This window comes from Channa argus, chromosome 23 (assembly GCF_033026475.1).
Source record: "Channa argus isolate prfri chromosome 23, Channa argus male v1.0, whole genome shotgun sequence".
In the NCBI taxonomy this organism is placed as follows: Eukaryota; Metazoa; Chordata; class Actinopteri; order Anabantiformes; family Channidae; genus Channa; species Channa argus.
This window is the reverse complement of record NC_090219.1, coordinates 9,651,549-9,679,043: the sequence shown is the minus strand read 5'-3', so window position 1 is coordinate 9,679,043 and position 27,495 is coordinate 9,651,549. Positions and strand designations below refer to the sequence as shown.

At 40.9% G+C, this 27,495-nt stretch overlaps 1 protein-coding gene across 1 annotated transcript; it reads left to right on the top strand.

Annotated features, from left to right (window-relative positions):
* The first annotated feature begins 929 nt into the window (after positions 1–929).
* si:dkey-106n21.1 (solute carrier family 23 member 2) lies at positions 930–25,827 on the top strand. Its single transcript, XM_067493837.1, has 12 exons — positions 930–1,224; positions 5,706–5,858; positions 8,486–8,643; positions 10,479–10,662; positions 11,822–12,003; positions 12,774–12,891; positions 15,881–16,037; positions 16,436–16,689; positions 18,436–18,600; positions 20,957–21,065; positions 23,808–23,903; positions 23,983–25,827. Exons 1-12 carry the CDS (start codon positions 1,153–1,155, stop codon positions 24,165–24,167), a joined length of 1,833 nt encoding a protein of 610 aa, XP_067349938.1. The 5' UTR covers positions 930–1,152; the 3' UTR covers positions 24,168–25,827.
* The last annotated feature ends 1,668 nt before the right edge of the window (positions 25,828–27,495 follow it).

Below are 27,495 nucleotides of genomic sequence, written 5' to 3'. Positions count from 1 at the left end.
ACAAACCTCATTTCCAGAAGTTAAGACACTGTGCGAAAATAAAAGACAATGGAATAATTGGCAAATCCCTCAAAGCCTATTCTGATTACAAATAGTACAAAGAAAACATATCGTCTGCAAATTAAAAAAACTGACGATGTGATGAACGTCGCTCTGTGGGGTTGGGAGCACTTTGGAAACACATAAAGTCCACCCCTTATTATGCGAGGACGAAGCCAAGCTAAGACTCTTTCCTTTATTTTCTATTTCATTGTATAGTTTTCCTCATTGCTTTTACCGTAAAGCACTTTGTGACGTCCGCTCTTGAATGGTGCTTTTCTTACGTACATAAGCATCATGAAGAGGAAAAATGTGACAACAGCATCAAAACTATGGGCAACTGTCCCACGTGACACTGCAACAATGAGTATCTCCACTTCCCAGACAAATAAACGCTGCAATTAATTTAACGAAGAAAACTTTTTGCTCATTTTGAAATTCATGGCCACAACATGTCTCAAAGGTTGAGTCAACTTTTTTGGAAATGAAGTTTGTGAACTCGAACACAACAGAGCACTGGGGTTCCTTTTCTTATTATCATCATGAGGAAACAGGGTCCCACTTTTTTGATATCCAGCTGCAGTAACGATCATTAATATTCCATAGTTTTTGTACATTTAGGCAGCGCCAGCATGTGGCTCACGTTAGGGGAAAAAAGTTAATTTGATTCAAGCAGAGGACGGTTTATGTGTGATAACATCGTATGATGTCCAATAAAGTACAAGTGAGCAACTGTATTTTAAAAAAAATGTGAATCGGCCAAGAATCAATGAACACACCGAAGACTACTATTCCCCTCTGAATATGACAAATTAAACATTCGTGTGACAAATGTGCTTATCTCCTCTCATTCGATCAGGCTTTCAAACAACAGCAGCACATGACCCTGGAGCAGAATAATCAAAGCCCACATTTGCTTAGCGGCCACAGAGTCGATGATGAAGTCACAGAACCCCTCACTTCTCAAGGGTGAGACGGATTCTTCTTGGTGACAGGAGGTAGTTGGTTAAGTTTGTCCTCGCAGGTCTGACGCAGTCGGCATTTCACTCCCACTGTGGAGTCCAGTTAAACCCTCTGTAGCCGCTACACAGCAACTTGCCTTGTTTAAGCAAAATGCAGTTCACTAAAGAGGAGAAAATGGAGTTGGAATTCACAGAACAGGCGACGGTCAATCCTGCATTTGAGGTAAGTATCTTAACTTTGTAACACCACTGGCTTTTGTTTGAATGTGTGAACACGTTAAATATGAAAGTTGGTTGTGTTCTGACACCACAGCAGTAACAGCCCCCGATGAATGTGACACCACTGAAGTGTGCATGTGGTTTTTTTTTTAGTTTTGTTTTCAGTTTTCAGTGTTTTCCCATCGTAGTAAAGATCAACGAGCTTCCAGCTAAAGCTCAACATTGAGTGTTGAAGTGTGGACATGTGATGTGTATGCGTGTGAATGGTGGAAATGTCTGGCAGCATGGGGTGTGCAAGTGTACACAGCTGCATCCAGGGTTGATGCCCCCCCCCCATCCAACTAATCTGAAGAAATGTGGGGCAGATGGGAGTCTTTTCACCATTAGTATAAGTACTGGTAGTATTAGTAGCATTATCATTGTTTTCACTCCAACCTATTATCATTATCTCTACATTTATACTTGACTGACGCTTCTATTGAATTATGCTGTTTTGTAAAAATATCTTGCAAGAACCTTTTAATAACTCCAGGGCTTTTTTTCCTCTTTGTCATTTCATTTATACTTCAGTACAATGTCCATAACATACATAAGCCTCCGTATTAGAGTTGCCGGAGGTTTTTTAAACACTTGTTTAGACAATACTGTATATACATGTCTATGTATATTATGCATATGTAAAAATCATTGTGGACTGTTAGAAATGACTAATAGCAATATAAGCCATAAAAAAATGGAAGCAAATACAGATACAAGGGACAAAGAGACAACAATTTCAGCAAGCGGAGGGATCATGCGAAGACGTTTTAATTTTGTAATTAGCTGGTTTATCATAAAGTATTGAGTGATGGCCTCCTTCACACTTTGTTGCCATGCATAAAGACATAGAGGTGAGTGGATTGTGCGTCCCAGTCGCTTCAACAACAGAGCTTTTGTTTGTCAAAGTTGCCTCCAGACGAAGTTGACTATTGCAATCTGAGGGTTTCAGGTATCAGCAGAGGTTAGAAGCTTCAGTCCAAAAAAATAAAAAATAAAAAAAAAACAAAGGTCGGATTCATGCTGTACTCTGTCCCTTCACAAAGCTCATCACAAATATTTGAGCAACATGAGCAAATCAGTGAATCTCAGACTATCCCCCCATTAACGGAAAGTGTTGCTTTCATAGGGAAAGCGATTTACTATCTATGAAAAACTATTTACAAAGTACATAAATATAGTAGGAGCTGCACATATTTGTATGAGAGTGTGGAAACAAATACACACAAAGTTAAAAAAAAAAAAGGGACTAAATTATACGATTTACTTTACTTGCATGAACCTTTATTTGTCCGACAAAAGCACAGAGAAAACATTTTCATCATATTTTTCACTGACCAGTTGAATTGTGCTTTGCAGATAGAAGCAAATTTACAGTACAGGTGTTTGACCATCCACAGTAGGTAAGATTATGAAAAGATTCAGGGACTCCGAGCATAAAGGACAAGGACAGAAATCACTGTGTGTGACCTTTGAGCACTCAGCATCACATGAGGAACAGTCATGGGATTAGCAGTACTTTGGGAAAGTATTATCACTGAAAACCACTTTCTGTGTACTGACTGTCTCGGAAATGGGGTTTGAAGGCGTAAGCACTGACAGGTCAGTGCTCAAGTGTGAACGTGATTGTTTGAAAGGAAATTCAGTTCGCACTTTTTAAGTAACAGCCACAGGCTACTTGCCATGTTAACCAGTAGTCAACTGTACATCTGTGATTGCACTGCAGTGTTACTGAAGCGCTGTGTAGCTCTGTGTACTGCAGTGATTTGAAGATCATGTGTGCAACCAGCTAGTTCTTCCTCTCATGTCCATTTGTATTGTTGTTTGACAATCAAACTTCAGTGAAGGATTTTTTTTTTTACCTGCTTAGTTCCTTTTTCTTCCATATACACTAATTACAAAAAGTTAGGCAAAACTTGATTTTCAGGCTACAGTGATATCACCAAAGTGACCGTGAAAGTAGGGCATTGGACATTTCTTCATCTCAAACAATTTATTAAAGTAAATAACTTGTTAGGTGTCCTCTTGGTGTCATGATGTCAAAATGTGAACAGCACGACGAAGACGACTGATTAAATACATTTAGCGGTCGATTCATGGATATTGTTTTTTAGACTTTGTTTGTATTTTAAGAACCTTTTTTTCAATCACTATTTAACTATAAACTTTTTGACAGTAGAGATGTGACAGGACACGAGGACAGAAAGAGCAAATAAGACCCAACAAATCTGCAATTCTACAGTTAGTGTCCCACAATCCTATAGACTGTGGAGAAATAAAAACGAGTCGTAAAAATAGAATTTTTGTTAAATGGTTATTCTGAAGAATCCAACCTTTTGTTTCTTTAAAAACCGCTGGAGAGGGTTTTCCTTTTATTTAAAACAAAAAAAACCCACCGAACTTTGCCTTAAAACTCAGAGGCTTAAATTATAAACTGGGCAAAAACATGGAGAAGGACCCACTCAGCGTATGGAGATACTGCAAATGTGTATATTTTGGAAGAACTCCACTGTTGATGTTGGATGCCTTCACTCTCCTGTGACCACAGGTGTGCAGGTAGACAACCACTAGATGGAAGCAAATATCCATGTTATCCCTGAAGCCATTGTCCATTTACAGTACTGACTGAGAGCTTAGTAATGTGAAGAGAAAAAAAAAAATTTCAAACAGGGCGAGCTGGATATAGAACGGCGGCCGCACCATGTGGCTTCCCCCGTTCATGGGGCTTTTTATTGAAGAAGGCCTTCAATGGAGCCTGGATGTCGACTCGTGCGCTGTGTGAAAGCTAAATCCCCCAGACGCTGTTAATAATTACTGTTTCAATACAGCACACTGACAAAGACACAGTCGGGTCACATTTCAATTTGCTGATTGACATTTTAAAGTCTGATGTACATCAGCAGAGTTGCAGTCACAGCTTAACATAAGGGAGCCTCAGTATCACCTTCATCAGAGGCAAAAAGAAAGGGTGGGGTCTGCGGCTGTGGGGGTCTGGCCCCTAGGAAAAAAGCCCCTATAAAAAAAAAAAAAAAGGTTAAACCTCAAAGGATTTCATGTTGTTAAGCTGCGAAAAAGTTTTGATTAAAGTGAAAGTCATAATCGGAGCCGCTTTAAATTCAAATCACATTTTAAAAGGTTCATGGAATATTTTTCTACATTTCTAAATTTTGGATTACTGCTAATTTGACACCTCTTACTACACTGTCAAACACTGAAGAGTCACGTTACAAACCCAACTTTTTTCACTTCACACACCCCTTTGGAAACTGATCTTTCCCATGTGGACGGCATTAAGGGGGAACTGACCTCCTTGCATGAGCTGCATGGGGTGTCCTATAATGTGCTGAAGGCACAAATACACATTAAAAAACATATAATCCTGAAGACAGAAGTTGAGAAACACCTTGTAATGATTGATGTTTTTTGTTGAGCGGTCAGAGCCAAACGTGAGGGCACAAAGGTCCCGACCTCAGTGAAAGTTCCCTGCTTGTTAGACCTGAATAAATGCTGACATGTTCTGGAAAGTACCAACAAAGGCAAAGTCTTCTGCTTGCGCTCTTTACCCAGCTCCTACCTCCCTTAAAGAAAAACATTTAATTCAGTGTCTGAGGAAGTCTTTACAGTCACCACAAAAAAAACAAAGGAGAGATTCTTTTGAAAAATCCAGTTTAACGTCAGCACAGATCAATGGTGAATATCTATATGAGAGGAGGTGGAACACAGAGAAACTAATACCCAACGCTACGCAAAATTATTGTCATTCGCGACTAGCGTCAGACTTTAGTTTATATTGTCTTATGAGAGAGGAAAAAAAAAACCCAGTATAACAGCAATATCTTAAACAGCCATAACACAGAGGTAGATAATGCTGGAATGTTAATCCCTATAGTGCAAAGCCGCTATACGTTCATTGTTTACTAGCCTCCCTCCAAGTGCTGTGGCCATTCTTATCTGTAAGCCACTTTGGCTGACTGGCACCAAAGTCAGGAATTTTTTTCTATTATAAGAATCCAAAGCAACATGGTGGCCGACAGTAGGCAGTAATATTATTTTCATCTCAAGTCACCGCTTAGAGTAATGGCTACAAACTATAGTTTTCTCAGTTATGTGAAGGGAAATACAGCAACTGGAGCTGTGCTCGGCCCACATAGATCCACATAGCGTAACTCACATTAATTCTACTGCGGACGCTCCGTTTTGAGACACTCTCATCTGAGTTAAACTAAACTAACAGCATTAGATGCGAGTGAAGATAGAAGGCTTTCTGTGAACTTCCTTTCCCAAGATGAACAAACGTCTGTATTCACTGACAAACGTCTGTATGCTCACAGCAAGAGTGAGTTCAAGGTGTGTTTGTGTCTTAGAGAGTTGGTGTCCGAGTATTCCAACTGGAAAAAACTGCTTTTTATTTGATGTTGCATTATTAAACTCCTCTGCTTCCTTACAAAGGGCACAGACGGTGATGAACAGCCACCGCTGACAGTGGACCTTGAGGAGCGACACACAGAAGCCCTGGATGAGACCGTGCACAAAGGTGTAGACTTGCTTTACTCCCTGAATGACAGGCCGCCATGGTACCTCTGCATTCTGCTTGGGTTCCAGGTAAAGTGATGGGCACATACGCATGGACACCTGTGCAGAAAAACCTTCCACAAAGCTGCATCAAAGCTTGACAGGCTAGATTCTTTTAAAGACATGCTCCATAATCTTATTGACAGACTCTTGCAGGCCAGGCCCTGTGCATCACGTGCTGACACATCGCGGCATCAAAGGAAACCCACCGACACCAAGCGCTGACCACTCATTGCTCTGCTAATTATATTCTATATTACTGTAGTTAAACCTAATTACTGTAAAAACACAGCAGCCGAGCTTGTTTTCCAGCATTTAAACATTGGATTTTTTTCCCTCACCGTCTGCCTGTGTGAGACATTCTTAAAGATTTTTGCCTTGTACATATGAGTAGAACAGAACACTTGTATTGATCAAGGCATTGGAGGTTTCTACATCTAATCCAGTGGCTTATTTTGTCTCATTTAAGGCTCATTTGTTGCCACAAAGTACAATACTTTAAAGCACTCGATGGAGAAGACGTTACACGTCACATTCAATATAATTTCTACTTCCAGGTGTGTTGTCTCCGGGCAAATGTCTAGTGTGTGGGAAGACAGCAAACGCTTAGCCGCTGGTTCCATTAGGAAATCAGGGGAGCAGAGAGTCAGGGGTTTGATTTTAGAGACTTTTGAATCCTTCAGTACAATTCATTACAAATAAGTCCTTTTAAACCCTGGAGTGTTGGCCACCAATCAGTTTTCAGTGAGGAGGGATTTATACTGAGGTGTATTACTTCCAGCAGGGCGTATGAAACAATCCACATGTGCGTTTGCAGACTGCTGTGATAATCACAACTGTCTGCTTTTGTGCTGGTTCTCTCCCGTGTTTTGTCATTATTTTATGTGCATTTCTGTGAAGAAAATTTTGGAGACATTTGTTGTATATTATCCATTATTGCATCACTTATGTACACAGATGTCCTTTGTGTATACGGGCAGGTATTTGTTTTGGAGCCTGCTCCGAGATATGGCACCTTGCTGCGTGCAAAAATAAAAGATGAATGTCTCCTTTGTTCACAGGGGGCAAGGTAGGCTGCAACGACATCTCCCACGGCAGATACTATGGCTTGTACGTCACGATTGTAAAAACCAGCAGTGTTTGTTTGCACGCAGCCACATCTGTATGTGTAAAACTGCAGGACTGCTGTTAGACAGGCCTTAAAGCAAGAGGCTTGTGTAAAGCTGTGGTTATTGACAATAAATTCAATTGAACAGACAGAAATCAACCACCCTTGATATGTTTCTCCTTTTTATGAGCTCTCTGTAGCACTCAGTCCTAATGTTTCAATGCAAACGTCCCATTTTATCAGAAAAATGCTGTACGGCTTGTAGGATTTGCTGGAATGGGGCTCTGATGGTTTTTCTGGACTGTACAGGTCTTTGTCAAAGAGGTATAACACACTGTACATCTGACTTGAACTACACGGGCTTTGCTTTACTGAAGAATCGTGCAGATCGTGGGGCTTTTTGTTGGTTTTGTTCAATAGAAAATAAAACCAAATAAATACACGACCACGTTTCTTCAAAGTTAAAATGCTCTGACATCAGTCTATCATTCATTCACCGCCATTTCCTGGACACGTCCATTGATGCAACGTGAGGAGAGAAGATCGGGAGTAGAGCTTTGCACACTTGTGATGTATGAAGGTCACGCTGAGATTTACGCTGCTGTCCGTCAGTCTGAAATGAAATGAATTTTCTGGGGATAACATCCGATCTTATGAAGGCCTCCCTCTCACAAGGAATCCTTCTCTCTCAGTTTCAGTTAGCTTCCAAAACATCCCCATAAATTTTCATCTACATTTTCTGCAGCATTGTGCGGCTGTTCACAAATGCCAGATGTACAGTAAAATATGCTTAAATTTAAGAGACAAGCGCCGCCATCCAACATGACCAACGATAATCTATCAACCCTTAAAGAAACGCGCTGTGCACTTTAAACCAGCATAAACACGTGATGCAACAATGCCGACATCCTGCATGGACCGTGTTTCTGGTCACGACCTTTTAAAACGCCAGTATGTGATTTTTCATAAAAAGTATGCAAACGTTTTACGGCCGGTTCCCAGTGATGTGCAAGAGTTGACACAGACCATCATATCTTACTTCAGAACTGTTAACGAGCATTAGATTTAGGGGGTTTCGTTAAGGTGTGGCACCCTTGTCACGGAGAAACAATGTTGTGTTGCTTAATAGGGCCAGATCAGAGTTTTAGTAGGTGCCGTTTAGTCGTTGAGGCTGATTAATTTATTTAATTTTTTTTGGTGTGTGAATAAGCGAGAATATATCCAGATTTATGAGAACACACACCCTGCCAGCTAAAGTGGTCTGGCATGATCCGATGTGGTGTTACGGCACCATCACAGCTGGCCCTGGTCATGTTACGGCCTTGTTTATTGGACGAGTGACTGGGGTAATTCTGACTGGATTGTTTTTTTTTGGTTTTTTTTTTTTTGGTTTTAATTATGTTGCCATTATTATGTGCACACACACATCTAATTTATAACAATGCAGCAGATATGATTGGGTTTAATTTGAGGAATGAAATACATTCCCGTGGCGAATATGTAAATGCAAAGAGCCCTGACACGTCTTCGCTTGCTCCTGCCTCCACAGCATTACATACTGGCCTTCGGTGGCATCATTGCCGTCCCACTGATCCTCGCTGAGCCGCTCTGCATAAAGGACAACAACACTGCCAAAAGCCAACTCATCTGCACCATTTTCTTCGTGTCTGGAATATGTACAATATTGCAAACATCTGTCGGTACCAGGTAACACCCTCATTTCTACATTGCACAAGTTGAAGCAGGCCTCGACGTACCAGGCCACACAAAGTTTTCACGCGCTCTGTTTTTTCCTCCACAAACACATGGGAAGTAGAGTAAGTACGTGGAATTCGACAGCCTCCATTGTTCGTGAACCTGATAAGCACTACGTCCGTGTAATGGTACTGATTAGTGTTTTTGTTCACTTCTAATTCCTGCCGTCAATCATATTTAGAATTTATAGCATGCACAGAGTGAGGGACTCTCCCCGGTAAGAGATCGAGGAAACCTCTGTGGATTTTACCTTGCTCTTATTTGGGTGACAAGGAAGTATTTAGGTCCTGTATTTAGGATAGTGTGACACTATAATTTCCAGCACTGAGCCGGAGTTTTCAAAGGCCTGAAGTTACAGCTCAGCTTATGCAGAGATCCCTGAGGTGGTTCACGTGGCATTAAACTATGAGTCAGTCCTCTGCCAGGGGTCAACGGGATGCTAACGGACGAAGAACTCTCCGGAGCACAAGTTCTGGCTTTTATTTTATGACTGAGATAATCCCGGGAATTGTTTGCCACTTTCGATTGGAAAATCCGTCTGAAACTGGTGCAGCACATCAGTCTTCGTGCGCCGCCACAGTGCAGCTGCCTCCCACACATCGAGTACAGCGCAGTGCAGGGCTCCATAACACTCTCCTGCCCACTCAGAGCCAGTGCCTAACGCTTCCGTTTGACATTTCCACCTACACAGTTTGCCAGAAGCCTGGAGGGACAAATGTAATCTCTGTGAAGTTAGTCTCTAATTGTACAGTATTTTTCAGAACTGAAGTGCTTTGTGAAACGGGAAGATAAAGACGCATGCAGATACAAACACATACATTTGTACACTGCAACACAACAACTACAATATATTTTAGTTGAAAATACACAGACAACTCAGTCCTTTGTAGCTAGGTGGTAAAATCTGTACAATATAATATTTTACTCGTTTGTTAAGTTTACGTGTCATTCAATCTTTGGTCACATGGTGAGGTAAAGCTGCCAAGGTGCTGCAAATTGCATGCTGGGTATTTGTTCCTGTTTTCCTGTGGAGATACCAGAGAACTAGTTACCTGCTAATTATGACCAGGATGCCTTTGTTTTTAAATGAGTAAAAAAATCCGAACCACTTGCGGCTGCAGGTAATGCTACATGGAAAACTCTGATTACCACATATTTATTATGAAAAGGACTAATCTCCGGGTTCGCGGTCCCTAACTATGACCTACCAGTCTAGAGTAGATTTTAACACACATAAGGAACTAAGCTGTTTTTCATTCCTGCCCACAGGCAAAAACAGAGGAAACATTTTGGACTTGACCCAGTCTTGTGTCCACATTGTGCCTGCAAAGCTCCCGTAGACAATGCCACTGGCTTGGTAGGCAGTTTAGTCTGAGTGCTGTGTCCTGCATTACCGCTACAGTACTTATGTAGCCCACAGAATGACCACTTTCTAAAATGGTGCAAATTCTAATGGTTAGGTACGATTCGCTCTTATTTCTGCTTGGTATTTGCTCATATTCTACTCAAGTGTCTGGCACAACGGACTCATTAGTGAGCTGGTCCCACCTTCTGACAAGTAGGCCCCCTCTAGAAACAATTACATTTCATAACACGGTGCTCTTGTTGAGATTTATGTGTTCACATTATCTTTTGATGGTCACCAAAAAGCCTAGTTTTAAGCCTCTGTTAAAGTTTAATTCTGCCTCTATGTGGTAACAGGTGAAAACATTTTTTAAGCTGGAAACGTAACTTGACCGGACATCTTTTGGTCAGACCCCTGATCTTTGTGCCTAAATGACTCGCAGGCTGCCAATCCTCCAGGGTGGGACTTTCAGTTTCATCACTCCGACCCTGGCCATCCTTGCTCTTCCAAAGTGGCAGTGTCCAGCATCAAAAGCACCTTTGACTTTGTCTGTGCAGCTGCAAAATAGCACGAGCCCACAGCACACGGAGAATCCTGATGAGGTCTGGATGTCACGAATGCGTGAGGTAGGCTAAGATGATTGTCATAACTAAGTTTATATATACCATACATGTCTCCATGAAATCTGTGCACTGCATGTAACCCTTCCCCTAAGCACTGCCCGGGGACTTAATGTTGTGTGTGTTGCTCAAGGAAGCACCTGGTTTGTGAGCTGGGATTTCATCCTGGAACTTTCGCATTCCAACCAAACGTCGAGCCATCAGGCCTAGTCACCAGGTCAAGCCAATGATTAGTGGGGCCTGTTAACTATTTATAGGAACCAGATAATTCTTAGTGCACCAGTGGGAAATCTAGAAAAAGAAACATGTTTCCCCTTATTTCCCTGACTGGTTGATGACCCTGCATCCTTACTGTCACACATACAGTATATTACTGTGTGCAAGTAGAAACAATAATATCTCTACGTGGATCGACAAAGTTCACATAAAAGGTACGATTTTAAGGGTTAAGGTCAATCTTGTTGTGTTGGAGCTTAAAGTGTAAGAAAACCTCTGCGATCACACTGTGGTGAGGCATCGATTAGGACAATAGCATAAAACGTTATTAAAGCTTTGGATGTTCTCAAGAGCACTGTGGTCATGAATAAAGATGATCTGGTCTTATGAGACAAAAATGTAAGTCTGTGTGCTGAACTCAAATGTACCTGGCTAATAAGGACCCTATGGTGAAGAATGGTGTTGGCACGTCATGCTTTGGGAGTGTTTCTCATCTGAAGGGACAAGGAGACTCATCAGAAGTGGGGGATGAATGGTGCTTAAAGATGTACCTTTCAGCATGACAATGACCCAAAGCACACAGCCAGGACATCACTGGAGTGGCTTCGAGAAGTCTCTGACTGTCCTTTAGTCCAGCCAGTGCCCAAAGAACATCTGTAGAGCGATCAGGAGAAGTCTGATGGAGCTTGAGAGGATGTGCCAGGAATAATGTGATAATGTGCCCAAATTCAGGTGTGCTACTGGAAAATCATCCAAGAAACGTCCCCAAGAAGACGTGAAGATAAATTGTTGAAATAAAAAAAATATGCATTTGCGCCATATTTTGTTTTTCTAAATACTTTTTCAGTTCCATGTACATAGGTCACACTTGACCGATAAAGTTCATTCTCATTCTGACGATGCCCACATGTTTACTGAAACCGTGTCTCTCCTACATTGTCATCCATAGATCCAGGGAGCCATACTGTTGTCGTCTCTGCTTCAGGTCATCCTGGGTTTTTCTGGGCTGGTGGGCCTTGTGCTCAAATTCATCGGCCCGCTGGCAATCGCTCCCACCATCAACCTCATCGGCCTGTCATTGTTCAGTGAGGCTGGAAAGAAGTCTGGAGGCCACTGGGGAATAGCTGCCCTGTGAGTGGATGGTGGTTTACACTGTCTGTGACTGTCCAGGACTGCATGCAAATCCACCTGATTTCTAGATTGCTGCAAATTTCCGTCTGCTCCTGCCCTGCCCTGAAATTCATTACGTGCAATATACTGACTGATCCACCTTCTGCTTCCAGAAATAATCAAGCAAGATGATCAACTGATGAAGTCGCAGTTTATATCAGCATGCATCGTTATGCCAGCAGCTGTATATTTATACTAAGAATACTGGTAGTTCCAGGTAGTTAGAGATTATAACACATCAGCAAACAGTAAATCAGAGACGATCTCGTTGATCACGCCTCCACCCTGCCCTACGTCACATTTTCCTGCATGTCACTCCCCTGATTCCAAGAGATCTCCTGGCCCCGTCCTGTTGTTTTCTCAATTATCCAAGATCATTAACAGCTACATTGCGTGACATTTAAAAAATATTTTAATTCACAAAGGTGCTGTTGATGCCTCCCCTGAATACTCTCAGAACATATTCCTTCCTAAAGGTTTTCGTGCAAGGCTTGACCGACAGTCATAACCAGTTCGAAATGTCCACAATTTCTGCTTCATAATTTGTAATTGTTTTTATTGCTGTTCCCATAAATCATTTCCAGGATGACGAGTATGATGCAAAATGACCTCCCCCTGACTATGATATATGGGACCGTGCAATTCTAAAGCGCAGTTACACTAAGGGGCATGAAACAGGTTAGAAACATCTGTGGGCGACACATGTTTTCTTGTCTTCTGTTTTTCTACAGCACCGTCTGCCTGATCCTCCTGTTCTCCCAGTATCTCAGTAAAGTCAATGTTCCAATGGTTGCTTACAAGGACAAGAAGTGGAAGGTTTTCCATTATCCGCTGTTTAAGCTCTTCTCTGTGAGTTGCCGACACCATTGAGATCTTGTGCTTAAAAACTATTCAAGTTTGCGGACCCTGTTTAGCCTCCTCACACAAGTACATATTTCTAATGGAAGAACCACTGCAAAAGCATCATTCGGTGTGAAGCCAAATCCACTATACAAACATGTATAGAACACATTTGTTTTATTTTTTCCTATGTTGTTGAAGCTGTCGTCATATGGATCAGTAGCTGTTGGCTCTTTAGTTGCACCTGATCCACACGATCAGCTTTGAATGAACAAATTGATTACAAGTTAAATTCTGTTAAACAGTTAAGACCGTATATAATAAGTCCAGTTTTTTTAGAAGTCTATACTACACATTCGCAATTCCAAAAAGGTCAAGTCCAGTGTTTGCTGTACAATTGAGAAATGCTGGTTTAAGACCAAAGGATAATACAAAAGTCGCAAATTTCTTTAATTAGTTTCTGGTATGTAGCAAACAACCCACAATATAAAACGTTTTTCACCAAATCGCCTAAATCTAACTTAAGCAAATGTATTGAAACAGATTTAAGATAATTTCAGATTAGAAGAGTTTAAGATGGACGTAAATAAAAATATTTGGTTGCAAATCGCATATTTGCCATCACCAAATTGTTGGATTCTTCCTTCAGTTGTTGTTGGAGTCTCATTTGCAGCAAATCTTCTACCTCTGATAAAATCCTTTCTTGATCGTTATGTTGCTGCACAATAAATTACTTCTGATGCATTTTTCGATGCACTGTAGGCCTGGATTGTTTGGATCCTTTCCATCACATTATGTTGTTAACTTCTGCACTTTTCTGCAAGTTCCAAAGTCAATAGCTGCTGTTTTCCTTGGCTGACCCATTTTATGTATTTTTGCCCAGTACACCAGTGATTTCTTTCATTTTGATTGATTTTCCCGTGGTTTGTTTTTACTGTTTGAACAATCAATCTCAATTTGCGTGATTTTCAAACAAACGGGGCAATTTTCTAAGTTGTTTAAATATCAGGAAATAAAAGCTTATGGCCATTTTCAACCCAAAGGCCTTCAGTGCTCAGCAAACATGAAAGGACCTGCATTGTTGTTCCAGTATGTCCAACATGTTCGATGGGACTGTTTACATTTTAAAAGCTGATTTTTGAATCCCGAAAAAGGCCCGGCCTGTTTTGTTAACACTAAAATAGCCAATGCGGATGGGAAAAGTAAATCCAAATGTAAAAAAAAAAAAAACAAAGATAGGATTGCATTCATTTTTTTTCCTCCTCATTGCTGGGGATGTTTTAAGGGCGTATATGTTTGACTTCAGCAAACATGAACCCAGTCACCCTTTTGTGAAATAATGTGAGTCGTGACTCTCGACCTTTCGGCTATGACATTTTTGGGGGGATTACAGTTTTCACCTGTAAGATAGAAATCATCTCTGGAGATGCACCAGCCAAAGAGAAAATGTTTTTCTAGCCTTCGTTCACATCAGGATGGCTTTGAATCAACTACACATGCTCTGTGCGTCACATTCAGGCACGTACACGTTAAACGGCCAAAACACACAGCTCTGTATACTAAGGTTTACTGTATTTACATTGGGACAATACAACTGTATATTTTGCTCTGATTAATGCAGAAGGGCACTTTTTTTTTCTTTTTGTTCAACAGTAGCCAAACTAAACAAGCTTGGTCATTGGCCTTTTTGAATCCGAGTGAATTTGTTTAACTCACTGACTGTTTAGAAAGTTGGGGAGGAAAGAGAAGATACTCAGCTAATGGAATGCTAAGTCAATAAATGAAGGTTTAAGAAAAACAATATCGGAGTGATGACAGAAGCCCAACACCCGCCCGCCAGGGTTCAACCTTTGAGGTGCTTTATGTATAGCAGCTTTACACATTTTGGCGGAACGACTCAACATCTGGGTCCTCTCTCACCTCTTGGAGGCTTTACCATCGGCCTTCCTTCATTTATAAAGCCGTTCTTGGGATTCTACCAGCATATTTATGTGCATATATGAAAGGAAACATCAAAATAACTGTGCTCTTCATTCTCAGAGCCTTTTTCCGTTGACTGAACCTAAAGTTCTTCAGCATGAAACTTTCTACAGTCATTGATTTCTTTGGCAGATTTAAAGCGATACTTCAGGATCTCAGAGATCTGTCAGAGATCAGTGCTTTGCTTGGTTATGATAATGTTTCTTAAACAATTTTAATATGTTTGACGATTGCATACTTTTTTACTATGATTTTATCATTTATTTTGTTTGAAACTTGTTTGCTGTGTTGCCAGGACATTCTTGAAAAAGATGTTTTTATAAACCGTCATTTTTTTTTTCTGCTAATATAATGAATGGAAAAAAAAAAGGATAAATTAATAAAAATTAAAGTTTGCAAAACTTGGAAACAGTAACAGCTTTTTACCGTGCCCCATACATCATTAAGTCCCTGTATAATGCCTAAAATAATGGGTCACGTAAATCAAGTGACATCCATAAAAATGCAAACCTATAAACACATTCAAGGGCATTTATCTTCCTCTTGCATCATATAGGTAAAACAGAAATCAAGCAGATGTAAAGAACAGATGTTGGCATCTTCATCTCCCCTCAAACTGCTAGTTGACTTTCCTCCAAGAAGCCTCCAAATGATAAAAGTATTATTGCACAAAGCAAAACTCCCATTTAATTTGTGTACCAATGCAGCCAGGTGTGTTCAATGCGGTTCCTTTGCAGAAACCTGAAGATTCTTACCCAACAATTGTGGTTGCAACATTGATTTAATTGTTTTCAGCTTGATTTGATTGTCATTAACCTTTGATGAGAACAAAAAAAAAAAGAGAGAACTGGCATTTTTTTCTCATTCATTTTAAGGTTTTTGTCCTCGAATGAAGTAAATGCTACCTCGCCAGGCCCCTCGAGGAGGCGCTCAAAAGATTTATGCGCTGCATGTTTCCTGTAGGTTTAACTTCAATTCAAATGTACTGAGACACTGTGTTTCTCCTAATGGACTCTAGGCTTTGTTTGGGATGTGTGGCGGCTGGCTTGTCTGCTTCTTATTGACTGTCTTTGACATCCTGCCTTCAAAGTCTGATGAGTACGGCTTCTCAGCCAGGACGGACATCAACCTGGATGCTGTGACGAATTCTCCATGGTTCCATGTACCTTACCCGGGTAATTGCATTTAACACTGATCTTATCGGTTAAAGAACTCTCAAAAGCCATTTTAAACACTACATGCAGTACTGTGGGTCCTACAATTCAACTTGTCTGTCAGCCTCTTCTTAATTTCATCTTTGACAAACATCCAAAGCAAGTACGAACCAAGGACACTGTGTTCTTACCTGAGGGTTGCACACCTGTTCTTTAATGATCTGCCAGAAAGTTGTTGAGTCTTAATGCAAGTTTAACATAACGTTAAACCGGCAACAACTTGTGCTGAATTCATGTTGTAGCAGCACATTATAGCAGGTTTAATGGGGAAAAAAATCCAACCTCTGGATTGAGGTTTAAAACAGATTCTAATTAAAATATAAATTAAAAACTAAAGTTTGCTTACTTTGTGCCTATAGGTCAATGGGGTCATCCCACAGTGAGTTTGTCATCAGTGTTGGGCATGATGGCAGGAGTCTTAGCATCAACCATGGAGTCGATTGGTGACTATTATGCATGTGCTCGCTTGTCCGGTGCCCCTCCACCGCCAACTCACGCCATCAACCGAGGTATTGCTGTAGAGGGCATCGGCTGCATCCTGGCCGCACTGTGGGGAACTGGAAACGGCACCACCTCCTACAGCCAGAACATTGCTGCACTTGGCATCACCAAGGTACAGATAAAGTTGGTCTCCTCTTGTGTTTTAGGGTTTTTTTTAATGCCGCACTGATTGATCTATCTGGCCACTGGGTGCAGGGAATATTTCCTGAAAGGTCAATGACCTAAACGCCAGTAACGGCAGTTGCCACACAAGGTGCTCACCTGACCTGCCGGAAGCAAACTGGGGTTCAACGTCTTGCCCACGGACACTTTGACATGTAGCCAGGGGGGACAGGGAATCAAACCACTGACCCTCTAGTCTGTGTAGCGGATGATTGGTCATCAAACAACAAGTTGCTCATTTTTTCTCATGTGATGCTGTGGGTTCAGATCCCGTTTAAGGAAAATTGCTCATTTGTTTCAGTCGCTGTCTTCGTGTAGTTTTTTTTAAATCCCTTACATCTGGTGCTAGTATAAAAAATGACTTTTGTATCAAATAGGGTTGAGATGAATGCTGAAAAATGAAGGTGGCCCTTAGGTGCAACAACAACAAAGGCAGGCATGGCTGAAAAAAGTTTGCACGAAATTAAAAAACATACTTAAAAAAAAAACAATCATTTTTCTCATGCAAAGTTTTTGGTTTGAATTTTTGATTCATGCAGGCTTGTTAAAATGGAAGCCTGGATGTTCTTTCCCTTGTCTATTCTGAATTTGAGGGTGTCGTTGTTTTTCATGCATGTTTCTTCTTGTCATGTCGGTTTTCTGTATTTACTTCTATAGTTTAAAAAAGTATTTTGATGTTGCATGTTGCACTTAACCTTACAACCTTTTCAACGTTTAGTTTTGCTACATACAAAAGCTTATGCCATCGCAGTATTTGAAATGATGCTGAAGTTGCATAGAAATCTACACACGGACACACACGTGCACAGTGAAACCCAATAAATTGTATATTTACCTAATGCTGTCAGCGCCACAGTGTGATTGGTTGATTTTGGATTCCTTCGACAGCAGGATCTGTTTTCTGTATCATGACAGATGGATACTCATCTGTTCATGCAACAGTCAGTAAAGTACTTTAGGGTCGAGCACATTCTTATGACATCAACTCCCTTGGAAGAATCCCTGCTGCTTCCTCGAGTGCTGTTACATTACAATGAAAACTCAAACTTTCAAAGACCCAGTGAAAGGCAACAAACCTCACGTCCTACCCAAGATGCACAATGGAAGATAAAAAAGATGTAAATTTGTAAGACTGTAATTAATTGTGTTTAGATTTCATGTAAAACTTGATTATGATTCATTATTACCAGGGCAGTTTGGTGGCAATACATTTAATTCGCTCTGTGACGTCAGTGATCTGCAAAACTCTTTATCTGAGAAACTCCAGCTCAGAGAAACTGGAGAATTATTTGAAAATCGCCAACCCAAGTTCCACTTTTGTTCCCTGGTATCAGCTTCAGAACAGTTATTAATAAATCTTGGCGCAATTCTTGAGTCGGAAAGGTAATTTCTAAGCTGCCCTCCCAAACATCACTCTCAGCCCTATCTCAGTATTACTGTGGATAAATCCGGTTTTGGTGTTTATCAGTTCCATTGAAAAGATCCTGACAGGATTTGGCCAGGAAGCTGCCACCTCACAGCTAGAAGTTTGAGATTCATGCTCTTAAAGCTCTTAATGCTCTTAATAAATCATCCGCATGCTTCTCCAAGCTTTATTCCCACGCACCACCTTAAGGCATACGATAAAAAAATTGATCTATAGCATTTATCTGCTATACCCTGAGTAATGATTCCCTGTGTGTTCCCTGTATCGCAGGTTGGCAGCAGACTAGTCCTGCAGACGGCTGGCGTTATCATGATCATCCTGGGGATCTTTGGCAAGTTCGGAGCAGTTTTTATTACCATCCCAGACCCAGTGATTGGAGGCATGTTTCTTGTTATGTTTGGAATGATTGCAGCCGTGGGGATATCCAACCTCCAGGTAATTGCGTAAATATCAATGATACGAAGTAAAATGTTACTGCGCGGACAGAACCAGCTAGATGGTGTATTAGGAGCCTTCGTCTTTGAAAAACACCACGATCAACCCCGTTAAAGGGTACCTGAAGTAGACACGGAGTCTAGCTGGCTCCAGTGGTGCTGGCCCTAAAATATTAGCGAAAGCAAAAGGAATTGGTTAAAAAATAACTACTTAAACTACTTAAATCACAGACGAGCAGATTAAATATAAAATCCAACAGATACATCAAAACGGGTCAAAGGTTAAAGTAATCTACTGGTATTTAAAGGAAATTGGTGAGTACCATTTATACCATTATTCTCTCATTTAGCATCTATCATGGCTCAAGTTCCAGAGTCTATAGAGTTAAGACTAGGGTCTATGACGCATTAGAGTGTCTTTTCCCCCCCTAAGGGTAATGACACAGTTTTAGTTACGACTCTAGGTATTAAATAGCAGCAGGTAACCTAGGATCAAGTGAACTAAGGTCAACTGTAATCCTGTTTTCTGGTACAACATATTTCTACATGATTAGAAAGCAGGTCTTTAGCAACCCTGTGCATTAAAACCAGCCAAAAGTGTGGAGACATGGCTACACAACATGGCTATACTGGGTTAAGGAGGTACGAGGAAAGTGGGGTCATGGTCCCACTGATGTAATTTAATCCAAATTAAGTTAAGTTAGCTGTCAAAGGTGTGAGTGAGCGAGTGTGGAGGTCTGATGGAAAGTGTTGGTGTAATTTAAGAGACATGTGAGATGTGGGACACTGAAGTGTCGGGACTCCTGAAGAGGGGCCTGGTGAGCAGGCAGACCACAAAACTGAGACGACAGAGACCAAGCAACAAACAGAAACACCGCATACACGGAATTGGGTCTCATGGACTATTAACCCTCTCAGTACAGACCAAGACGTGTTTTAATGTGCAAGATTCTGTCGAATAAAAAAAAAATAAAAACTTGAACTGAGTTGACAAGTTTCACTGGTGTGACAGGAAGCCAGCACACTGGTCTCTGGTTTCCCTCTACTGTACGTCAGAGCCAACCCCCACACAATCAGATCAGTAAGACATTATGGGGGGGTGGGGGGGTGCTTTAAGCTGGTGCTTCTACTATGTACCAAAACCAAAGCATTCTGCTCTTTGTGTACCTGCACCACCGTGATCTTCTACCACCCGTCGTGCTCCACTGCATTGTGCACAAGCTTTGCACGTCCCAGTTATTAACTAATTGCCCTTAGTAATTTTATTATCACATCTTCACATTCATCATTATGTTGTTTTTTTGTCCTTGTTGACAGATGTAAATTTTTATTTATTTTTTTAGTCTTTGTGTGATTTGTGTCAGTGTAGTTAATTTCCCTTTCTCACGGTGCCAAGAGCAGCTGTAACGAGGCAAAGTGGTTTCCCCCAGGGATTAAAAAAGTAATCTGAGTCTTGAATCTTAAGTGTTAGAGTGCCATTGTGTGTGTTTTTTCGTTTTCCTGGGAAAAAAAAGAAAAAAACAAAGAAACCATAATAAGCACATCAACACATCTCATAGCATCACACTCGTATCATTTTTCCACTAACGAAACATAAAAGGTTACAATGCAAAATCTTGAACGCTTAACTGATTTTTATTAGTTTTTGGCTTCAGTATTTAAACGGCTCCTTTAATAAGCAGTAGGGTGGAGGAGGATGGGGGTTTTTGGGCGGGGGGGCTTCCATCAATTCTGACCAACAGGGAGTAAAGAGGAATGTTTGCCAGAGAATTTCACAAGAAATGCTACATACTTTCCTACTCCTCCTATTGGGAGGATTTTATTGTTTGAATCCCAAGATAGTGTTTTCTTGTAAAGGTTTACTTTATTCTGTGTAAATAAGATTAGGACACATGATGCAGCTTTGCCCCATGTTCTAAGTATGAGTTTTTTGTTTGCATGTGAGTCTGAACATGTACCAGGGGGGCCCGAGGGAGCCAGTCCACCAACTGTAAACCCTACAGTTGATGGGCGCCCACTCTGCCGACTAACTCGCCGCTGCCTCATTGAGCCACTGATGCCGACACTTGGTTTAGGATAATGGCTTAAAATCCCAGAATCGCTTCAGACGGCGCGATGCAAGAAAGCGAAAGTTAGGAACTCGTTTGGTGTGGTGCCGGGAAACTGACTTAGCTCTCAGGAGCGACACAGGACCAACTGGGGTTTGATAGTGACCAAGTAAAAAGAATTTAAAACAGAAAAGGCAACAGCATTGGAATAAAAGACCAAAATAATGATTTGTATCCGAGAGGTAACAAACCAATTAATACAAATGTGACGTGGCCAACAACATAATCTCTCGCTCTCTCTCCATCAAGTACGTGGACCTGAACTCCTCTCGAAACCTCCTCATCCTTGGCTTCTCTACCTTCAGTGGACTTGTCTTACCTGCATGGTTTCACTCCAACCCTGGCATCATTGACACAGGTGATTTCCACACAGACAAAAAAAAAAAAAAAAAAAAAAGGTTTGCCCCAAATCTTCATTTCTTTTCTGCCAATGGATTTGTGCAGGAGAAATGACATGGGTGGCTGTGGCTGCTCCCACTGCTCCACTTACAGATTACCCTTGAAAAAGGTTGCAATAGTTCTGCCAGCCTAAGCTCCTAAGATCAAAGTGTTCCCAAATCCCAAAGGCCCAGATGGCAAACACTAGGATTTTAAAGTGGCAAGGAGCTCCTCTCTAAAAGGGAGGTGGCCTTTTTAGCTTTTTAAAGTTTTTTTTCTTTGCTTGTTTGTGCATCTCTTTGCTTTTTCCTGGATGTGAATTAATAGTTTAGTACTGTAGGTCAGTTGGCCACAAGGCTCCAGTTGGGTGTAAAGATCCGTTTAGACAGTAGGGGGCACTATTGGAGCTTTAACATGTGAAGTTGTTTTCTTTCCCACACATGACTTTGACTTGCTGTTATTCGGGGTATTAGGCCGGGGTGTCGTTTTTATTTATTGTTTAATCAGATAGGTGCAAGTCGGTCTCTTTGGGAGTGTAACTGTGCGGGTTATTGCAACAGGCTTTTCTCGATCATAGCGGCCACCTAAGGAAAAATACAGGCAGAACACCAGGGCAGGGGGTGATTGTTAATTTCTAAAAAAAAAAAAAAAAAAAAAAAACCACTGATGGAGGCACAAGCAGCATTACACACATGTTTTCATACAATGGCCACTAATTTTTTGGTTTACTTTGGCATATTAATAAGCAAAGATACAGTCATTTTTGAATCTAATATCAGCAACAACCCCAAATCCTTCTATTTGGATAATAATAATAAGAAGAATATGAATAATGATGTTGTTTAATATTAAGTAAAGTAATAACAACAACAACATAATTAAAAAAAAAGTTGCAAATCTATTTGTAAAAACCTGTTTTGGATGTCACGTAAGTTGTAAAATGACCAAATGACCCTTTGGGAATTTCATTTGTTATGTGATTCAAAAAAAATTTGGGTTCAAGAAGGCAAAGTTCTCACACATTACCACCTGGGTTTAATCTGGGTTTAGTGGTACCTCTCCACTGGCTGTGTGTCCCAGTGTACATAAATACTGCTTATTAAAAAGCTGGTGGATTATGTCTTTGCCACTTAATTGGCGTCACTACTGACTGGTTAGGTAGGAAGGAGGCAGCCGGTTGGAACCTGGACAAAACGAACTGTCGAAAAAGTCAAAATAAAACAAAAAATGTTCTTTTTTGTTTTTTCTATATACAAATAAATAAATCAAGAACACGAATTTTGTATAAATGGCAAGTTGGGTGTGCGGTGTGTCAGACACATGCCTGCCATTCATCCCATGTGGCTTGCTTCCATTAGCCAATGTACCGGTGCATTCATTCAAAACTAAATATGTTGCATGTAACGTGATCCGTAACGTGCACGACCAAAGACGGAACCTAATTACACTAAAGCAACATGAGCGTGTGGAGCCTGCGACTGATCAATCGGAGATCAGTCGCAGGCTATTAGCTGATGACCCCCTGCTTTTGATGACACACAGATCAGCCGCCTCCTATGAAGTGCCGTCAAAAGAGCAATGCTTAAGATTAAACGGCTCTCTTCTGTAGACATAAGACCTTGATCCCATGAGTCATGTGATGCGAGTGTCTCCCAGGAAAGTGCTAATCCAGAGTTTAACAGTGGGCATGAGGGCTTGTCTGGTTTTCTCAGGTCTAGGCTGCTTACCTCTCAATCCTCTTGGCCGGGCCCCATGTCACTTGCTGTAATCTGCTCGGCTCAGATAAAGCACTCTTGCCCCCGAGTTTTTTCCTCAGCGTCGACACTCAGCTGAGAGCTCGACAGAAGACGAAACCTGTCGGCTCCCTTTGTAAACAAACTGTTGTTCATCCAGACGTTATTAGATGCACCGGCTGTGGGACTTAATATCAACTCAGCGGGAGCCTTGAACTTTTGACTGCTGCCTCTCTGGGAGAAAATCATGCATACGTGTGTGTGTGTGTGTGTGTGTGTGTGCGCGCTCACAAAGCGACTGCTATAAAACAAAAGTGTGTACAGTGTCCCTGCTGTTTGTAATCCGATTAAATTGGATATGACTTAATTTGGTCGTTTGTGACCTGAAGGGCCGGCATCCACGTCATCAATGGCGCTTTGTGGAAACATTGAGCAACCGACGAACCTACGTTGACACAGGAATTTGGACTGCCACAGGGGGGTCTGACGGTGATGACAGAGGCTGACCCGCAACCATAAAGCAACATTGTCAAGTTCAAAAATCTGGTCTGGGGCATGCAAACTTCACAGGACTCTCCTGTGAAGTCCTGCGGTTCTGCATAATCACATCTCCCTAGCTGCCATGTCAAACCCACCATCTCTCCTCCTTCAGTTAACTTCAGAGGGCCTGGAATGACTTTAGAAGTACATGGCAGACATTTGAAAACACAGACGCTTTATCATAGGGGCATCTAGCTGTGCAGACTGTTTTGGTTGAGGCTAGGCTTACGATATCCATCGCTGAGAATGTCGCCTGCCAAACTGTTGGCGATTGTGTTGCCTTGGCGGTAATGTAGGCAAAGATTTTGAGAAGAAGGAAGATAATGGGAAATGGGGGGGGGGGGCTCACTCCCTGCAGCTTTAGTTTCTTCATTCCATTCTTCTTTAATTTAGCTACTGAAGAGGAACTAATGACTTTTTGTTTATCGTCTTCTCTTCTGCGTTTGTAGGAATAAAAGAGCTGGATCAAGTGATTGTAGTGCTCTTCACCACACACATGTTCATCGGAGGATTCTTCGGGTTCGTCCTGGATAACACCATTCCAGGTAGGACAGAGACAGAGAATTATCCAGCACACCCTAACATCGCCATCGGCCGCAGGGACAATGTCTTTTTCTGTTTCAGGCACTCGCAAAGAGCGGGGCATCGAGAGCTGGCAGGACAAAGTGCGAGAGGAAAGCAAAAGCACGTATGACCAGTCAAGCTACGACATCCCTTTCTGCAACGGTGCTTTGAAACGGTTTAAGTGTTTCCGGTACCTGCCCTTCCTTCCTTCTTACAAGATGACTCAACCAGAAACGTCCCGGTAATAGTTTCCTTACAGAGTAGCACTGGCCAGTCCCTCCAGGATTTCGCAACCTTGTTTATGGACCAGCGCAGCCCAAAAAGATGTGATTTTGCTGTCTCAGCGTTGTGTCCATCCTCCAGGTGTGTGGGAGAAGAAAAGTGTCCCGTGACTTTTGTCTTCCGCCACATCGTTGTACTTCCATTAAGAATTCCTTTACACGTCAACAGCACCAACTTTTGCAGACACCTGGCCTGTCCTGGAAGTGCCTGGGGGTCTTGGGTCTTGTGTCCTCACTTTCTTGGCACAAACGTTTGTTTTTACATTATTTTTACTGTTTTAAAACCTATAAAACCTCACAGTGCAACGAAAGAGACGCGGCAACATCTTTCGGGTCCAATTTCATTACACACTTCAGGAACCCGTAGGTTTAAACAATCCGAAAAACAAAATATCCCTTAAAAACAAATGATTTGACTTTATGGGATTCTTTAATTGACATCCTAAATAAAGCCTGGGGTCAAGTCGATTCAGTCCGGGTGCCATTCAGACTGGACTGCCTGCTAATGTAAAGGGTGCTAATTCCTGGTCTTCTTGACTGCAAAGGAGTCTGAGTAATAAAGATGTTCTGTTAATTAAATACTATATAAAGTAACTTGTTCTGATCAGCCACAACATTAATAAATTAATTAATAAAACCTGCTGGTTTTAATATTTAATGACATGTTGTCATGAAAAAAAATATGAAGCTGATGCATCATTATGGGTTAACCACCCGTTAACACATAAAGTTCCTAAAATCAGCTCCAGCTTTGATACTTTGACTTATTTTTACTACACTAACACAATGTTTTCTTAGTGGTTTTCCTTCGATTTTGTAGGGTAATTAAAATGAGTAAAATGACAGATTAATGTACTTGTGAAGTGATGCTTGTACTAAAGAATTTTGTTTTTTTCAGACGAATACTTTTACTTGACTTCTAAGATTGTGTCCTTCTACCAGAGGTGCACACGTTGTGTCACATTTTACTGTGTCCCTTAGGACAATATTAAGACCACTAATAATAATGTTGTGGCTGATGGAAACTTTTTTCGGTTCAGAAATTGTAAAGATTCGTCACTAAAAGTTATATATTTTAGCATCTTTACCAAAGCTTTATTGAAACTCTTGACATGCCCTTCGTGTTTAAAGAGGACTATAAAAATTAAGTCCTGATGTTGTATGAAGTTGCTCTGAAGCTGCTGTTTCATTGTTGCTTAGGTCTTGTAACCCGTTCGTTTTCAGTAGGAGCATTACTACCTCATCACTACGTTTCAGAAAGAGAATTAATGGAAGAGCTGTTTTTAATCAACATTATTCATCTCACTGCTGTATGCATTTGATTTGTAATGTGCCATTGTGTGTTCAAACATTTTACACGTGATTCCTGTACATTTGAAATATAGTCATGTATTCAATTTTATAACTTTTTTGCATCATAGGTTTAAAACAGTCCTACACAGCTGATAAATAAATTTGGAAGTTTCAATATCTTTCTCACTCATCACGAGTTGACATGTTATATTAGAAATAGGTATTTATTAGTATTTCGTATTTAGCTGCATCTTCGTTATCTTACTTTAACAGAGTTGTGTTTGTGTGTGCAGTTCTTTCATTTGAAAATTAAAAGCCACCAGCAGGTCACAAAAACTGGCATTTATCATTTTAATATTCTCAATCCCAAAGCAGGTTTTAATCTCCATTTTTAACAGTAGGTATGAAATAGAAAGACCGCATCAGAGATCTGACTCAGGGTTACCTGCAAACAGCTACGGTCAAGTAAGAAACCCTCATCACTTGCATTGCCACTTAACTAGAATGGCCACCTTTGACCCTTAGAGCCGTATGGAGCCTGGAATGTCTGATCATGTCTTGTGCGGGCAGCAAAGAATCCACCAGCTGCAGTGAGAACCATGACTTCTGGAATTTGCCATGTTCCAGTGACATAGAACAGAACATCCCAAACATGAGCGAATGCACACACACACACACACACACACACACATGTGTGTGATGTTCCCCAGGTCCATTTTCCAAGATTCCAATAGACTTTTTTTCACATTTCGTCATTTCTAAACTGGAAGCAGCTGAGAACATTCTGCCCAACTTCCGTTGAAAGTCATTACTTAGGAACAATTGCAGGATTTAAAAACCTGAACTTTCGCTTGTTAGTTTTAAGATCTAAATTATTAATTGGACTGCAGGTAAGAAAGATTATAACGTTAGCTGCGATTTAATATAAAATGGCTGTTATGGTGGAATTTTAACCAGTTTTCTGTTTTGTTGGCCCTAATTTAAACCAAACCAACTTAGCCTATAACTTAAAGCTACTCAGCTTGACATATTTTCATATGATCATAACATGAAACATCTTCGAGATGTACAGGAGAAATATAAGCGATAAAAGCGCTGGTAGTCTTTGCTAAATGCTGCTATTGTGGCTCTAATTGTGGTGAAGAGACAGTTGAATAACCGAACTTCCACTGGTGTCACATTGTTTCTTTAGTTTGCTAAGTTAGCTCATTAGCTCATTTAACGTGAGCTAACTTAGCTAAGTAAGTTAGCAGAGCAGCCCGATGTGTCCAGCAGGTCACCAGAGGTCAGCTTGTTAGCTTAGCTAGCAGGCTGCAAATAATCAGCTAACTCGGGAAATCCTTTTTTTGTAGTAAACTGATGAAAGCAAAGTCCAACTAAGCTAACTGTCAAGCTATGAATGCTAATTTATGAAATTTAGTTGGAAAGAAATTTGTGTTCTATAAATCACTACAGTGTATTAGTGTAACTTGTTGTGCTATGTGCGGTGTGGTGTGTCTTTTATTGTATTGGCCATATCTTTAAGTTTTTAACTTGCTTTCCATGGCTTTAGTTTCCTATGGCTTCTAGCTGACAAACTCACATCACCCGGAGGAGTTTTCCATCATTAGGAGTTCAGCTGATATCATCTCTGGAGAAGCAGGTTGACTATGATTACAAACTCCATAGTGTGAGCAACATGACGACATAATGTGAACTGAAGGTTCCTTTCCAGTGATGTCATCTGGAGGCATTTTTCAGCTAGAAGTAGAGATATTTTGATACCGGAAAGTAAAAGGTGAGTTTAACGGCACTTATGTACACGTACGACATTTACATTTACATTTTGCATGTTCAAAATCAATCAAGGCCTCCCTAAGCATAGCCGTTTTATGATTCATAAATTTTTGCCTAGGGTCCGAAAGATGTCTGAAAGACGTTTGTTTGAAATCTTTTTTCAAAAAGATTTTATTAAAAATTTAAAATGAAAAAAATCACATTCACGTAGGTATTAATGACC